A 17557-nucleotide genomic window follows, 5' to 3' on the forward strand; every position below is an offset into this window, starting at 1 on the left:
TATATATATATATATATATATATATATATATATACACTTATTCTTTAATAGCTACCACATCACCTATTGAGTTCGCACTTTTATATTGGAATCACTAGTCTGTGGGTTTAGCACAGTTCTAGGAATCCTGACCACTATTCTTGGCTGCACACTGTCACTATCACTATAACTCTTATATACCAGTTTTTTTTGCACTTTATACGTTGGGATCTGTGCACACTGATCCTCCACTTCATTATTAATTATTGGTCAATTTATTCAGGATTGATCAAAATAAATTTATATATACATTTTTTCACTACCACTCAGCACTTTAAATCACTTAGATTTTTAATATATAATATTTATTTATTTTTTACCACTTGCCGTATATTGCACATACTGCACATTATATATTCTACGTATATGTGATATATGTAAGGAGAGTCCCTTGAATATATGACCACCTTGTTTTATTTATGTAAAATACGTGTAGATATTTTTTGCACCTGGGATTTTTATCTTTATTTATACGACATATAGGAAAGCATTGGTCTGAGGCTACTGGTACACCATACACAGCCAGAGGACATTGATTGCTATTTATTGAATTACTGACACCACACAAACTTATTCATACCAGTTTATTGGACACCATTCTTGGCAGCGCCATCACTTCACCCCCCTTTTTTTACACTGAGACAATATGAGTGGCTCTGGACTTGGAAAACTCACTGTAGATAAATTCAAAAAGTAGAAATCAGCGCTCTCCTCTTAAAGTGAGCCACTCTAATTAATTAGATTAAATCTATTAATATAATTAGAGTGGCTCACTTTAAGAGGAGAGCGCTGATTTCTACTTTTTGAATAATACTTGGATATGTGATGACACTGCCAAATCAGCAGCTTTCTCTGTGGTGTTCCACGATTGTCTTTGTGATTTAGGGTGTCATTTACCCCGTTTTAGCGCACAGGTCTTGTTTTTACTCACTGTAGATAAAGTTTGCTAGAAAGAAGTCTAGGATACCTTTAAGGGTATCCCTGAAAGATCTACTCCAGCATGGTCCATGTGCAGTATTCCAAAACCCAGGCTGAGGTCAACTGTTCCAAAGAGCAGCATTAGAAGAGACAAAACTCCAGGAGCAGTGTAGAGAAGAGTCCTGATTAATGGGAGAAAAATGAAGAAAAAAGGATGTGCTGAGCAAAAAAGACATCCATCCTCTGAGGACACTAGCAAAAACAGAAGCTTTCTGGTAATAGGAGGGGTTCTCCTAGACTGGACTACAGTTTTTGTTTGCCATTGACCAATTCTCCCGAAGGAGGCAGTATATGTGACTTACTGTACTCTTAATTTCCTGTTAAAAAAATCACACATCCTACAATTGCTTGTGTATATGTGTGTGTGGTGGTGTGTGTGTGTGTATATATATATATATATATATATATATATATATACAAAGTATATATATATATATATATATATATACAAAGTATATATATATATTTAAAGATACATTTTTAAATGTTTTAGAGTACATTTAATTTAAAAGCTAAAACTTCTACAATTAAACCTAGTTAATTTAGCCTTAAATTATACAACAGCGCGGAAGCATGTAAACCCTCGCGGGATCAGCAGCTCTCATACAAGACAGATTACGGTACTTGCAATGCTAATTTGCACATGGGATGGACATCAGTGAAAAAAATTAATGTGGCCCCAATGTCCCTGAGTATACAGAAGAGCTGCTGTGAGCCGGCTGCTGCACTTACAATTTTTATCACTTCTCAATTGCATTTTAATAGTACATTTTTCTTGTGTGTCGACATGAAAGAAAATTTGCCATCTCTCGGGATGCTATGGCTGAAGAGCTGTGGCAGGCAACAGAGGAATCAAGCTTAAACATTGACGTTATGGGGAGTTAAATGACATTGTATGGCAAGGGGAAGTCTGCGCGCGTGCTTATCATATTCTTTTGTTAGTATTCTAAATGATATACTTAACAGAAACAAATTGACCTGTTATTGTTAAAATTAAGGTGTGGCAGGTCCACAGGATATATGTAAACAGTTGCAAGTGAGAACATTGCAGGCATATGTGTGTATACAGTATATATATATATATATATATATATACACACACACATATATATATATATACATATAAACACAGTACTGTGCAATGCTGTAAATGAAGAATGCTTCCAGAAATAGAAGTGATAATATTTTATGTTCATCAATTAGCTAAATGGAAAGTAGATGAACAGAAGAGAAATCCAAATCAAATCAACATTTAGTGTGACCACAATTTGCCTTTAAACCGGCATCAGTTCTTTCAGGTACACTTACACACGGTTTTTAAAGGAACTCGACAGGTAGTTCCATACATCTTGCAGAACTAACCACAGATCTTGAGGCTGCCTCAAATCCTTCTGTCTCTTCATGTAATCCCAGACAGACTCCATGATGTTGAGATCAGGGCTCTGTGAGGGCCAAAACTTTACTTTCAGGACTCCTTGTTCTTCTTTACACTGAAGATAGTTCTTAATGACATTGGTTGTATGTTTGGGGTTGTTGCCTGTATTTCACAGCACTGAGGACACCATTGATCTGGACCAAACCACCAACTCCATTTGCATAAATGCAGCCCAAAACTTGCAAGGAACCTCCACCATGCTTCACTGTTGGCTGCAAACACTCATTATTACACCGCTCTCCAGCACTTCAGCGAAATAAACTGCCTCCTGCTACAGCCAAATATTTTAAATTTTGACTCATCTGTCCAGAGCATCTGATGCCATTTTTCTGCATCCCAGTTCTTATATTTTCATGCATATGATATGGAAACAAGGATAAACGACTAAACTATATATATTTAAATCAAAAGAGTCGACTAGTCTGACGCTGTGGCATCTTTGTTCCATGTTTATGGTGAATGAAGTAAACATTTAAAGAATTTTCAGTTTCCTTCACCTCATTCATGTTGGATGAATAAGTGAAAATGGCGATAAATAGATAGATAGATAGATAGATAGATAGATAGATAGATAGATAGATAGATAGATAGATAGATAGATAGATAGATAGATAGATAGATAGATAGATAGATAGATAGATAGATAGATAGATAGATAGATGCTGAAAGCTTGTGGCACATTTTGTAGCACAGAACCAAGCAAAGCTGCATAGTGGTTGTGCTTTACTGTTAAGCTGGGCATAGACAAATCAAAATGTGGCTGTTACAGCGAGGACCGGACGATCTACGTGTGGCCTTCCCTGTTTGACAGAAGTTAACCATTGGATCCACTTCTTTCAAACGGATGCTGGAAAACTTATGTAGATCAGAGGCTGCAGCCAGCAGATCAGTGTATTATGACAGCAGCAGGAGTAGCTGTCAGAATACAATGTCTCGGCTGGGGGATGAAGGAATCTGTTGGTTCTTATATGTCCAGCTTTTGGCTAGCTTCATTGTGTGCTGTGGTAAGGTGCAATAGAAAATTAATTTAGAAGGTCACCCCAGCGTCACTGCACTGCAATGCATTGTGGTGCATTGTGTTTAATAAATTCTGTAGGGATATTCATTTTTCTCTGGAATTGGCTGCCTTAACACAATGAAAATTAAAGTGCATAACAGAATGTACAAGTGTTAAGGGACCCTTACTGCCCCAAACTGCAGGTATGCCAGTGCACTCACACTGTCTGAAATCAATGCACATTTTTTGTAGCCAAATTATTTTATCTCAGCATTGGTTCAGTAGGGATGTTGGTCAGACTTCCAAAGAAATATGAGAGGTAACATTTCAATTCTATAATGAATTCATATATGGAACAGTAAACATGTAAATATATAAAAGATACATAAAAAAAACACTTTAAAGCAGAGCTCAACCCAAATAAGGAAGCTCTGCTTGTCTGCCTCCTCCCTCCTTCTGCTGCCACATTTGGCACCTTTCGAGGGGGGAAGGCAGAAAGTGGAGCGGGTACCTGGTTTTGACAGGTACCCACTCTAACTTCTAGTTGAGTTCACCGCAGCAAACTCAGCCAGAAGTTTATCCCCCCCCCCTCCCTTTGCAGCCAGGCCATTCGCACAGCGCGCTTCGCGCATGCTTAGTAGGAAACCAGCTGTGCAGCCGTAAGGCTTCACTGCCGGTTGCCTGCAGCCGGGATGGCGGTGACAGCACCTGAGAGACGATTGGAAAATCAGCTCGGGTGACGACACCGCTGGATTCATGGACAGGTAAGTGCCCTAATGAGCTACAGTGTGTGTAGCTGCTGACTTTAATTTTTTCTGAAGGTGCCCGGAGCTCCGCTTTAAGATAACAATGGTGGAATATCTGTCAAGTTGTTGGTTCCTGTACAATATATTAGCCGACTCCACAATTTTAAGGAAAGTAGCTACATTTTTTTTTTTATATCAGCGATTCCTCACTTTTAAAATATACTATTTAGAGACAGTTTAGAGTGCTCCTTTAAAGTAGATCTAAACTGTATAATTTCAATGGCCCCTGTTCACATATCAAAACAAAAAGCGGAGCGCCTCTAAGTGTAATCAGTTTAATAAAAAAGAATCAGGCAAGTGCATGAAAACTGCTCACATTAGAACAATATAAAAAGAGCTCATCTGTATAGTGGTCTGCTGGAACATAGGAGTCCAGGTGTTATGGCTCAACTTTGGTCATGCAGGGGATGGTGCAGGAGGGGGAAGCGTGGTGAGCCGAAGGTCCGTGTAAACAGTGCCATTGGCTGCTGGACTTGTGAGGTCACGCAAGGTCTCTCTGCATGTCAGCGTCGGAGGAACAGAGAAGTACCCAGAAGCCTCCGGCCATCCATCTACACAGACCTTTGGCTCACCACGCTTCCCACTCCTGCACCATCTCCTGCATGACCACCGTAGAGCCATAACACCTGGATGTGGACTCCTATGTTCCAGCAGACCACTATACAGATGAGCTCTTTTTATATTGTTCTAATGTGAGCAGTTTTCATGCACTTGCCTGATTCTTTTTTATTAAACTGATTACACTTAGAGGCGCTCCGCTTTTTGTTTTGATTCCTGTATTACAGAGTTGACTTCTCTCTGCAGCTGAGCTGGCCCTGGCTGTCATCCATCCCTTCAATAACCTACACTATTTAGTGACTATGCATGAACTCAAAACCCCTTGATGCTATATAGGTATGTGTTATGCGCCAACTTTTATCCTGTTTGTTCCTGTTCACATATGAGCGTTCTGTCACCTGAAAAAAAATTCCTATCACTCAAAAAAGTATAAGAGCTTCTTTTTGGCAGATTACAAGCGTTTTTTTTTTTTTTGGCCCCATAGGCTTCAATAGAAATGCCTGACTTCAACGTTTTAGGAGCGTTTTGTCACTCGTTTTCCGCTCAAACAGCCGCTCTCCATCCCTAGTTTCCTCTCCCTCCCCTCCCCCCAGTCCTTTCTATTGCCTAAAAAAAAATGCCTGAAGGTGTAATATGCTTGTAAAACGCTGCTAAAATGCTTGTAAAAAGCTACATAATCACCTTAAAAAACTTTCAAAAAAACTCCAGTAAAACGCTACACTCAGTTGTGAATGGGGCATCAATGGTCATATGAGCTTTAACATGTTAATATAATTCCACAAATTGTGTTAACTTATTTTAATTTTGCAGCATTCTTTAAAAAAAAAAAAATACCTGGTGATCCTGCCATGAAGGTCCTTGTTCAGGCACTTCCTGTGATTGTGTGACAACTATCTCGTAATTGTGATTTTGTGGTGTCACCCTGTTACATATGTCCCTCGTGGAGACTGCAAGCGATTGTGCTAGCACACATTGTGCAGAAGAATGATGTGCAGCCAATGCTGCACTGATTGCATGCAGAAAAGAAATGGCTGAAGAAGGGTGAAGGAGATCAGCAGCACTGAGATGAAAATATGGATGGAAATGTAGTAAACAATATATTATTACAAGAGAAACCTGAACATTGTTTTTGATACACAGGGGGTGTTTTAGCACCACTAAATATCAACCAGTTTGGATTTACATCTAGTTTAACCCTCAGCCAACCGCTGCATATGTATTACATTTAATATATCACCAATTTAATTTATAATTCTAAAAGAGAGATTAAAATTGATCAGTCTCTGGAAAGAAAAATGATGACCTCTTTTTAACTAAATGAGAGGTTAAGAACACTTAGAACTTGTTAATTATACAAAGTCTTAATATCTCCATCCCAAGTGTTATAACGAACCATAACATCATTAGAAAAATTAAGCTGGAAAAATGAAGACAACGCTTTGTAAATATCCAGTGGAAATTGGTTAAAAAGAAAGCGTAATGCAGGATCAAAAGAGGGGAATGATTCTTAACAGTGCCCTAGGGCACCCACTTCCACAGTATAATATTCACAGCAACTTACTGCTTGTATGGAGAATTTTCTATTAAATGGGGTTAGATCATTTGCCATTTTAACTTAAAAAGAGCTGTTCTGATTATAAAATTTTCTACAGCCTAATTAAAATGACTGGAACAGCCAGAAGAAGCATTCAAACAGCTATGATGGACTTACAGTATAATCCAGCTTTAAAGCTATACACAACTTTTAGTTTAAATCAGCAAAATATATTCCAGGTGTGCAAAGTCTAAGGGCTCATGCACACAAGCGTATCCACCAATACAGTGTAAACAAATGGGTGTACAGTATTTTACAAAAGTGAGTACACCCCTCACATTTTTGTAAATATTTTATTCTATCTTTTCATGTGACAACACTGAAGAAATGACACTTTGCTACAATGTAAAGTAGTGAGTGTACAGCTTGTATAACAGTGTAAATTTGCTATCCCTTCAAAGTAACTCAGCACACAGCCATTAATGTCTAAACCGCTGGCAACAAAGGTGAGTACACCCCTAAGTAAAAATGTCCAAATTGGGCCCAATTAGCCATTTTCTCTCCCCGGTGTCATGTGACCCGTTAGTGTTACAAGGTCTCAGGTGTGAATGGGGAGCAGGTGTGTTAAATTTGGTGTTATCACTCTCACTCTCTCATACTGGTCGCTTGAAGTTCAACATGCCACCTCATGGCAAAGAACTCTCTGAGGATCTAAAAAAAAAGAATTATTGCTCTACATAAAGATGGCCTAGGCTATAAGAAGATTGCCAAGACCCTGAAATTGAGCTGCAACACGGTGGCCAAGACCACATAGCTGTTTAACAGGACAGGTTCCACTCAGAACAGGCCTCACCATGGTCAAACAAAGAAGTTGAGTGCACGTGCTCAGCATCCTATCCAGAGGTTGTCTTTGGGAAATAGACATATGAGTGCTGCCAGCATTGCTGCAGAGGTTGAAGGAGAGGGAGGTGTGACGAGACCAATCTCGCCACTGGGCGTTGGAGAAGCCTGGTTGCTCGCCTCCTGCAATATGACTATGGACCCTCTCATCAGCCCATGCTAAACATAAACACCATGGCAATTTGACTGTGTTTGTGGCATCTGAGCCCTGTTTGGATATGTTGAGCGCTCAGATCCAGGCTATCTGGGGATGGGTTGAATGTAGGGGTTCTGTTCAGTAGACTGGGAGTTATGCATTTTTGTGTCTTTTTGTGTTTCTTTAAACATGTGGCTAATGGAGCCTTGCCTCTCCTGGAAGCTAAAACGTATTCCTGTAAACTGTAAGGAACAGGAAGCCAACTCCTAATATGGGCATTACAGGAAGTTCTGAGGAGACGGGCGGTCTATTGACACTCAGAGTAATGTGTATTGAGGGCTCGTTAGGGAACCATTGTTCTGTGTCTGACTATTGTGTACATTGATTGCCCCCTGGGGCTTCTGTCTCCTTGCATTTATCAAAGCTATCTGACCAATCCCTCTTGACTCATTTTCAAGCCCTCATTTGCATATGCTGGAGAGGACCTTAGTGAGAACTGCAAGTACTTTACAATTGACCAATGGGAAAGCGGTTGTTGGGGGAAGGATGTTCCAATTTCTGTATAAAAGTGTGCTCTGTTCTTCCAATAAATGTTGTTCCTGTTTTACCCTCATCTCGGAGCTTTGTCTCGTTATTGGGGGAATCTGCTACAGGGATTGCTATGGTCTTCCATACTCCCTTAGAGAATCACTGAGCTCTTGTAAGAGCTTGTGTAAGAGCTTATTCTGCTGCACTCTCTGGGGAAAGAGAGGTTCACCCACAGGAACCTGGAGCCTTGTCGTTGGTCCAGGGTGGGTAGGAGATGCCAAGACCCTAACCAAGCTGCGGCGGTTTGTGGAGTCTGAAGTGCTTACAGTGTCTGGTGGAGTGCTTGGAGCCCTCGGGAAGCACTAGGAGCATCTGTCAACGGAGGTACCTGCTCAGGGGTGCCCTGTTCCGTAACAGGAGGTCAGCCTGTCAGTGCTCAGATCATACGCCGCACACTGCATCAAATTGGTCTGCATGGCTGTCATCCCAGAAGGAAGCCTCTTCTAAAGATGATGAACAAGAAAACCCGCAAACTGTTTGCTGAAGACAAGCAGACTAAGGACATGGATTACTGGAGCCATGTCCTGTGGTCTGATGAGACCAAGATAAACTTATTTGGTTCAGATGGTGTCAAGCATGTGTGGCGGCAACCAGGTGAGGAGTATAAAGACAAGTGTGTCTTGCCTACAGTCAAGCGTGGTGGTGGGAGTGTCATTGTCTGGGCCTGCTTAAGTGCTGCCGGCACTGGGGAGCTACAGTTCATTGAGGCAACCATGAATGCCAACATGTACTGTGACATACTGAAGCAGAGCATGATTCCCTCCTTTCAGAGACTGGGCCGCAGGGCAGTATTCCAACATGATAACGACCCCAAACACACCTCCAAGACAACCACTGCCTTGCTAAAGAAGCTGAGGGTAAAGGTGATGGACTGGGCAAGCATGTCTCCAGACCTAAACCCTATTGAGCATCTGCATCCCCAAATGAAAGGTGAAGGAGCGCAAGGTCTCTAACATCTACCAGCTCCGTTATGTCGTCATGGAGGAGTGGAAGAGAACTCCAGTGGCAACCTGCGAAGCTCTGGTGAACTCCATGCCCAAGAGGGTTAAGGCAGTGCTGGAAAAAAATTGGTGGCCACACAAAATATTAACACTTTGGGCCCAATTTGGACATTTCACTTAGGGGTGTACTCACTTTTGTTGCCAGAGGTTTAGACAATAATGGTTGTGTGTTGAGTTATTTTAGGGGACAGCAAATTTACATTGTTATACAAGCTGTACACTCACTACTTTACATTGTAGCAAAGTGTCATTTTTTTAGTGTTGTCACATGAAAAGATATAATAAAATATTCACAAACAATGTGAGGGTTGAACTCACTTTTGTGAGATACTGTATATTAGTGTTTGGTGCCTGGGAGACCCTGGTGCTGTGTACAGCCTCCCATTGACATAAATGGCTGAAGGTGGTGCTAAACAGCTCTGTACTACTACGTGCAAAAATGCAGATCCATAATGCAATTAGTTTGCATTTGGTGCATGCACATCTGTGTGCATGCACGGTTTGTGTATGTTGTATGGATGAATGTGACCATGTGCATGAGCCCTTACACCTTATATTCTTAAGAAAGCAGTCAGAGCCTGAGTTGGAAAGTCTGGCCCCTGCCAATATGCTACAGAGAAGGAGGTGTGTAAGCAGTGGTCCCTCTCTCTTTCTCTCTCTCTCTCATTGTCGAGGTCCAACATACCCTCTGTAAGGAGTATGAACTCTGGAGACCACAACTTTCACACGAAGAGTGCAACATGCTGGCAGGGGACTGTCTTTTCTACTTAGGCCGTGATTTTTTTCTAAAAAAAAAAAATTCTATAAGGCCCCACTCACAATAGCATCAGAGTTTACTATCCCTCGGAAAATCGATCCATGGTGGATTGCATTTCAGAGGCAATGGCTTGCAGTTACTATCACCTGATAATCCCAAGAGAGATACAATGCTGCAACATTGTGTCAAGTAATTGGCACACAGTTACAACAAGGTCCCATTTACTTTAATATGCACGTTTAGCAAGTAGCATCACTTACTAAACGTGACATGTCGCAGTTAAACTGCAAACCGAAGCATTGTGTCTGGACCTGACTGGCCACCATGTTATTTTTATAGATGGGTGGTTTGGGGCCAGTAACAACACAAAACAAGCACATGCTTTTACCATCCCTTTAGCGCCCGTGTACCTTGTGACTTTGCATGCCTTATGTTTTACCGCTAAATGTGTTTAGCTGATTTAAACCAATAGGTAAATTGGGCTTTAACTGTAACTTAAAAATCAATGTCCAGGTGGAGATAGAAGGATTGGGAGAATGGTTGAGAAATTTTGGGGGAAAGAAAAGCATTGCATATCTATTTATACTTTTTATAATCAAATTTTAGGTTTTTTATTTTTATTTTTAGATAGATTAGTGAAAGGTAAAAGCTATGTGAGTTACTGCTCAAGGTTTTAGAATGGGGTTTTAATCTAGTTTATACAAAAATGTGGCCATATATATTTGGTCTTAAATATTTGTTAGTCAATTTAATTTAACCAGAAGCCTTTTGGGGTTACTGGAACCTACAAGATTTGTTAAATGTGTTTTTTTTTTTTTTTAAGACAGTTACCGTTTTTTTTTGGGAAAAAAAATGATTCCACTCACATGTCATCCTGAAAGCCTTTTGCCCACTCCTGCCGTTTAATTTCTTCTCTTGCCTCTTCCACGGAAGTGAATGATGTGGCCACTCTCAGGGTTGGCTCCAGTGGCCTGTAACGCTGCTGTAGTACTTCGCCAACATCACGGAATGGCCCCTGACGGGTTCAATATTGTATTAATATTTTATTATACTCAATTTGGACATAGAAGTATAACAACATTTCTACCTCCAAATAACAAAAATGAAACAGAAACAAGGCACATTTCATAAGTATTCCACATAAGCAGAGCTTTTTTCAGCTGGAACTTGGTGAAACTCAGTTTCACCACCTTTGGCTCAGGCCCTCGCTCCCTGCTCACCACTATCACTTGTAAACACAGGGGTCTGGCTTCTGTATTTACAAGTGATAGCTTGTCTCACAATGGCTTCCATAGATCTGATCTCCTCAGTGGCTCCCACTGAGTGCAGGATGAAGACAAGGGAGATGCAGGTGCCTGTGGTGCAGTGGGGATGCGGACACTCCTACTAGATGATCTCCCTGCAAACGAGAGAGGCAGAGTCACCCACAGTGTGCCGAGAGGTACTAGAAAAGAAGAGGGGTGAAATTGAGATGTGGATGGGGGATGCAGAGGTAAGCAGCTGTGGAAGAAGGCTGAGCTCTGCACTCTATGTGCAGCGCACCCCTGAACTCTGCACTCTGTGTGTAGTGCACTCCTGAACTCTGCACATGGAGCACCCCTAAACTCTGCACTCTGTGTATAACTCCACCAAACTCTGCACTCTGTACATAATGCACTCCTGGTATTTAATGCCACTTTAAGACCCTCCCACTGTTATTGAAATTTGTCCATACCCACTATTTGATGCAGTTTGGAAGGTGTATGTGTACCAGTAGCACAGCCGGAGTCCGCAAACCCGGAAAGAAGACAGGCGAAGATGGATGCGGCCTCCAGCGGGGAGGACGAGGGCTTAGTTTGGAGGTAAGTGTCACATAATGTGCTAGTATGCGATGTCAAAACCGAGCGATCGGCGGTGTTGGATCACTCAATTCTCAGTGCAGAGGCGCTGGGGGACAGATGCAGCATCCACCTAGGTAAGTATAAATGGGGAAAAAAAGGAAACCCCATACTTCTCTTTTAATCCCTGAGAATAGAAAAAATGATTCTCTTTGAGAACCGGTTTTACATATTCTTGTGGCTTATCAGTAACCAGTCACAGCTGGGCATCTAGCGAAGAAGAAGGGAAAAGGAATAATTCACACCTCATTTCTGCTCACTTATGTTTTACATTAATAGAAACCAATAATAGGAACCAGTTACCATAAAAGTTATAGACCGTAAATAACACAAATGGCAAATAAGTATCATTGAGCACTTTTCACAGCTGGACAGGAAGGATGTTCCGTGTGATGGCTGTTAATGGATTTCCTTTATTTGAACTTGCATGTAAGAAAATGAGTTCCGATGATATTAAGATGGTGCAGTCAATAGAGAAGGTGTGTTTAAATGCCATCAAATGAGCCGCGTGCTACAACTTCATATGTGACAGCACAGAAAGCAATGACAGCACAGAGCAATGAAATGCTGCTCATCATCAGATTTTAAAAGGGTCAGTCCCAAAACTAACATCCCAGCTGTTGGTAGACAATAGAGAAGTACAGTGTATCTAAGGCAAGGTTCACACTATTGTGGGTGCAAGAACGCGTGTAATTTGCTTGCGTTCCCGAACCCACAGGCACCCGCAGTAAATATGTGCTGCTCTTTTGCGGACACGCGGGTATGCCATTAATTCTTAACGGCACCCCCACACATCAGAAACTGTGGTGCTCTTTTGCAGACTTGCAGGGGGGTAATTCATTTCTAATGGCATTCCTAATGGCACCCCAACATATCAGAACGTTCTGAAAAAAAGCACCATGTGGTTGCATGCAGCTGCATTTTCAAAAATAGGTCAGGGACTTTTTCCCTGCAGGAAACACAGGTATAACAGCCCATTCCAATGAAAGATACAGTGTGAACCTAGCCTAAATGCACATACAAAATGTTATTACATTGCACTTGACTAGTCCTGAGGTGTGCACACATACAATTATTGCAAGTACAGAAAAATACCTGTTGATTCTGGCAGAAATTAAATGTCCACATAATTGAAATCTCAAACAAAATAAACCCACCAATTTAATGGTTTTCCAAAACAGTTTAATTTAAAGTGGTTGTAAAGGTTCAAGGTTTTTTTACCTTCATGCATTCTATGCAAAAAGGTAAAAAACCACCTCTGTGCAGCAGCCCCCCTCCAGTGTCCCTAAAGCCTTGGCTCTCCGAGGACTCTCCTTCCTCATTGGCTGAGACAGGAGCGTGAGCCATTGGCACCCATTGCTGTCTATCACAGCCAGTGAGCCAATGAGGAGAGAGAGAGGGGCGAGTCATGGCTGTGTGTATGAATGGACACGAGCCTGCATGGGGGCCCCCATTGAAAGCTGCTTGCTCTGGTTGGAATTGGCAAAAGGGAGGGGCAAAGAGCACCAATGAGGGACCCCAGAAGAGGAGGATCAAGGGTGCTCTGTGCAAAACCACTGCACAGAGCAAGTGATTATAACATGACATGTTTGTATTTGGGCGAGAAGGCCTGGCTCGCAGTCTCCACTCTAATTCATCTCAAAGTGTTCGATCAGGATGAGGTCAGAACTCTGTTCATCCATGTCTTTATGGACCTTGCTTTGTGCACTGGTGCGCAGTCATGTTGGAACAGGAAGGGGCCATCCCCAAACTGTTCCCACAAAGTTGGGAGCATGAAATAGTCAAAATGTCTTGGTATGCTGATGCCTTAAAGAGGTTGTAAACCGATAATTTTTTTTTTCTTTTCTTTACATCCTGAAAGATAAAGACATAATGAGCTAGTATGCATCGCATACTAGCTCATTATCAAATACTTACCTTAGAACGAGCCCTCGCCGCGCCGCTCTCTTATCTCTATGACGGGCGACATGTACAGTCGCCCGTCTTCCGGGATCGCGGCATCCGGCCATCTGATTGGCCGGAGCCGCGGTGACGTCACTCCTGCGCACGCGCGCGGGAGCCGACGGTCACGGCACAGGGCTCTGAAGGAACGGCACGATCTGCCGTTCCTTCAGAGCGCATGCGCCAGTGACGTCACTGGCTGCATCAAATGTAAATATCTCCTAAACGGTACATGTTTAGGAGATATTTACAGTACCTATAGGTAAGCCTTAACATAGGCTTACCTATAGGTACAACTTCCTGAGGAGAGTTTACTTCCTCTTTAAGAGTTCCCTTCACTGGAACTAAGGGGCCAAGCCCAACCCCTGAAAAACCAGTCCACACCATAATCCCCCCTCCACCAAATGATTTGGACCAGTACACAAAGCAAGGTCCATAAAGACATGGATGAGCGAGTTTGGGGTTGAGGATCTTAGGGTTTATCAGTTCTAGAGACAATGTCCCACATCCACATACTGAAACTGATATGAAATAAAGAACAAAGAAAGGAGAAAAAGACCACTATCATTATGAGAGTGGACTTTCAAGGATGTGGGGTTGTCGCTTGAGATGAGCACACAACAACAAATCATATATAAAAAGGTATATTTTATTGTACAAAAGTAGTTTAAAAAATCCAATATAAAATAATACATATACAAAGAGAAGTAGCAAACCGGCTCATTGTACATACAATGTTGGAAGTCACAACTAGTTATATAGGAAACTGAAGGTCCGACGTGTTTTGCAGAACAATTTTTGTTCCCACTTTGCTTGCTCAGGGACCCTCAATATTAATTAAGTTGTCACAAAAGCTTAGAAAGAAAAAGAGAAAAACATATGCATATAGGATCGTATCACACACATTTTCTAGTTCTGCTGAGAACATACAGTAGCTGTGCTCACCAACTCCACCATAGAGAGACCACTAGGCCATCTAAGCACATATTGTACACACCGGGGTTGTATAATGACCGTATATCCACCTGGCAGTGCTGTCAGGGGCACATGAACTAACCCCAAGTGTACACCCCCAAATTACCTCATACACCATTATAACAACACATGCATCAAACTGTCATCCCAGAGCTAGTGCCCCCCCCCCCCATCTCCCCACACCCACATAGATCACACAATTGAATGCATAATCACAATCACAATCAACAATTACATATGGTCAATCACCCCGACCTGCCAGGACCCCTCCCCCCCCCCAACCCAGTGCCACTCAGCTCAAAAATCAACCCCAATATAGCATAACAGACATACATTCAGAACATACATTCAATGAATAGACATACTCCCCCCCACACCCCTCCCCCTTAGCACAAAAAACAGAGAGCTCATTCTAATCAACAATGCCTAACATACACCCTAACCAATGCTCCCCTCCATGGCAGCAATAACCCCTCCATGGCAGCCATTGTTCTGCAATGCTTGTGTATGTGTGGTCCATGCCGGGCTGTGCGCATTCGCAGTAGTTTGGTGCCTGTACCAGATGTGATGCAGTGCGCACCGGATTATGGCCCTATCACATCCGGTGGGACTGTGCTATATAAGGTCACAGGCGGGATTAGGCACCGGATGCAGCTCCCAAAAGGTGGCCACCCACAAGCATGCAATGAAACTAGACACAAGAGGTAACAATTCCTGTTTGAAAGCGCTAGTGGCTGATTGCCACCTTATCAGGGCTTTTTTTTTTGCCGGAACTTGCCGGAACGGCGTTTCCGGAACCTCTGGCAGCCCTCTCCTCTTCAATCTGTCAAAATAACACTAAAACCAGTAGAGGAAGTTTTCTGCACAGCTCACTTCCTCTACTGGGTTCTCTGTGCAAAGCCCTGTGCACTTAGGGCTGCTGCCCTCGAGCCCTGGTGAGTGCTTTATGTCCCAGGTCCCAACCTACAGCAGCTGCTGCAGTGATTTGGGAGGAAGCTTCTGTCCCTTCTTGCGACTCTATTCAGACTTTGTAGCACGGAGCTGAGGAGCCCTGAAACACCTCCTCAGCTCTGTGCTACAGTAGGGGGAGCTCTCCGATCCACTGTACTGTGCTGAAAAAAAAGCCTGCACATACCACAGAGATCAGTGACCACGGAAGAGGTGAGGGATCTGTCACTGCGAATGAAAAGAGGGGGCGAGCTTTCCAGAGACTGAATTAGTTCAGAGAGAAGTGTGTGGGGGAGGGGAAATATGTACAAAGAGGGAAAGTAAGTGTGTGTGTGTGTGTGTGTAAGGGGAGAGGGGGTTAGTAGAGAGAAGAGGTGGGGGGATTTGTGATGAGAGGAGAGCTGGGGAGATTTGTGATGAGAGAAGAGCTAGGGGGATTTCTGGTTAGTCTATGTGAGGGGAGTTTGTTTGTTATGTGTGTGGAGTTGATTGTATGGTATGTTTGACTTCATTGGCTACCTACGTTCTATCCACTATTATTTTTAGGTTTGGGTCTCCTGATATATTTCCAGTGACGCAGTTTAAACTATCTCTTTGCTTCAGTAGCTGGTTTTCACCCTAATACGTCTGATTGTTCAGTGTCCATCAGCCTTGTCCCTGACAGCACTGCCAGGTGGATATACGGTCATTATACAACCCCGATGTGTACAATACATTTTGGATGGCCTAGTGGTCTCTCTATGGTGGAGTTGGTGAGCACAGCTATGTTCTCAGCAGAACTAGAAAATGTGTATATGTGATACTATCCTATATGCATATGTGTTTTCTCTTTTTCTTCTAAGCTTTTGTGGCAACTTAGTTAATATTGAGGGTCCCTAAGGAAGCAAAGTGGAAACAAAAGTGTGTTCTGCGAAACGCGTCGGACCTTCAGTTTCAGAGTGCAGAGCAGGGTGAGACAGTGTATTACTGGGTTTTATACAGTATAGGCACTTTTTTTTATTGTATTACACAGCACTACCTGCAAAAGGGGACAGCCTTAAGTGATCCAACATGGCTTCATTTTCTTACTGGAGTTCCACTTTAAATTAGCTGTCAACCAAACAATCACACCCGTAAATGTCTAGTGTCATAGCCGATCACTTATTTATTTGAAGTACTTATATGCAAACTCCATGGAGGTAGTGTCGTGGATGGGTTTCTAACAGACAACTCTAGTGCTACCAGGCAGAGGTGCTAACGACTAAAGCACTGTGCTTAGCCATTGTATAGTATGTATAACCACTGTGCATGGTATGTATGTACAGTACTACGGTGACTGCAGATCAGAAAACCTTTCAGACAGTTGTCCCCAGTACAGTACAGTTATCCCCACTAAAAAGTTCCCACCATTTCCGGTCCCTCTGACAACGGTAAAGACAAATAGAGAGGGTAAATCTCCCTAAAGGAGACACAGACAGCAATAAAAACCTGACAAGGGCTCTAACCTTCCCGGCACTTAAAACTTAAAAAGAATATGTTGGTATACATACACTTTAAAGAGGAAGTAAATTCTGGTAATATTTTTTTCTTTTTGGTTACCTGCAAAGTAAATGCATAACATGCTATTATGCAATACATACTAGCACATTATGTGACAATTACCTGCAAACGAAGCCTGTGTCATCCCTGCTGGAGGCTGCATCCATCTTCACCCGTATTCCTTCCAGGTCTGCAGACTCTGGCTGTGCTACTGGCCAGCGACATGTTACTTCACGCATGCGGGAGCCGCCGGTCACGGCACAGGGCTCTGAAGAAACGGCACGGGCGGCCGTTCCTTCAGAGCGCATGCGCTGATGACGTCATCGGCTGCATGCAATGTAAATATCTCCTAAAAGGTGCAAGTTTAGAGGATATATACAGCACCTATAGGTAAGCCTTGTTATTCCCGGGGGGGGGGGGGGGGGGTATACAACAAATTTAAGGTAAATATACAATAAAAAATTGTGATAATAGCAATGAAGAGCTGGAGAGGTCAGATTACATACAGACAGTGCTGGGCTATCTTATAAAAAAAATTCCAGCATGCATTGCAAACTAAAGCTGGTCAT

The 17557-nt window shown here is 42.4% G+C and overlaps 1 protein-coding gene across 2 annotated transcripts in view; it reads right to left on the reverse strand.

Moving 5' to 3' along the window:
- Positions 1-17557, reverse strand: part of SPATA17 (spermatogenesis associated 17) — a 270854-nt gene that overhangs the window by 70156 nt on the left and 183141 nt on the right. For both annotated transcript variants that reach the window (XM_082249589.1, XM_082249588.1), the window contains one exon: positions 10596-10744. In XM_082249589.1, the coding sequence (XP_082105715.1) occupies positions 10596-10744 (149 nt within the window). The remainder of the gene's footprint in view (positions 1-10595; positions 10745-17557) is intronic.

This window comes from Pelophylax lessonae (assembly GCF_965119305.1).
Source record: "Pelophylax lessonae genome assembly, chromosome: 3".
NCBI lineage: Eukaryota > Metazoa > Chordata > Amphibia > Anura > Ranidae > Pelophylax > Pelophylax lessonae.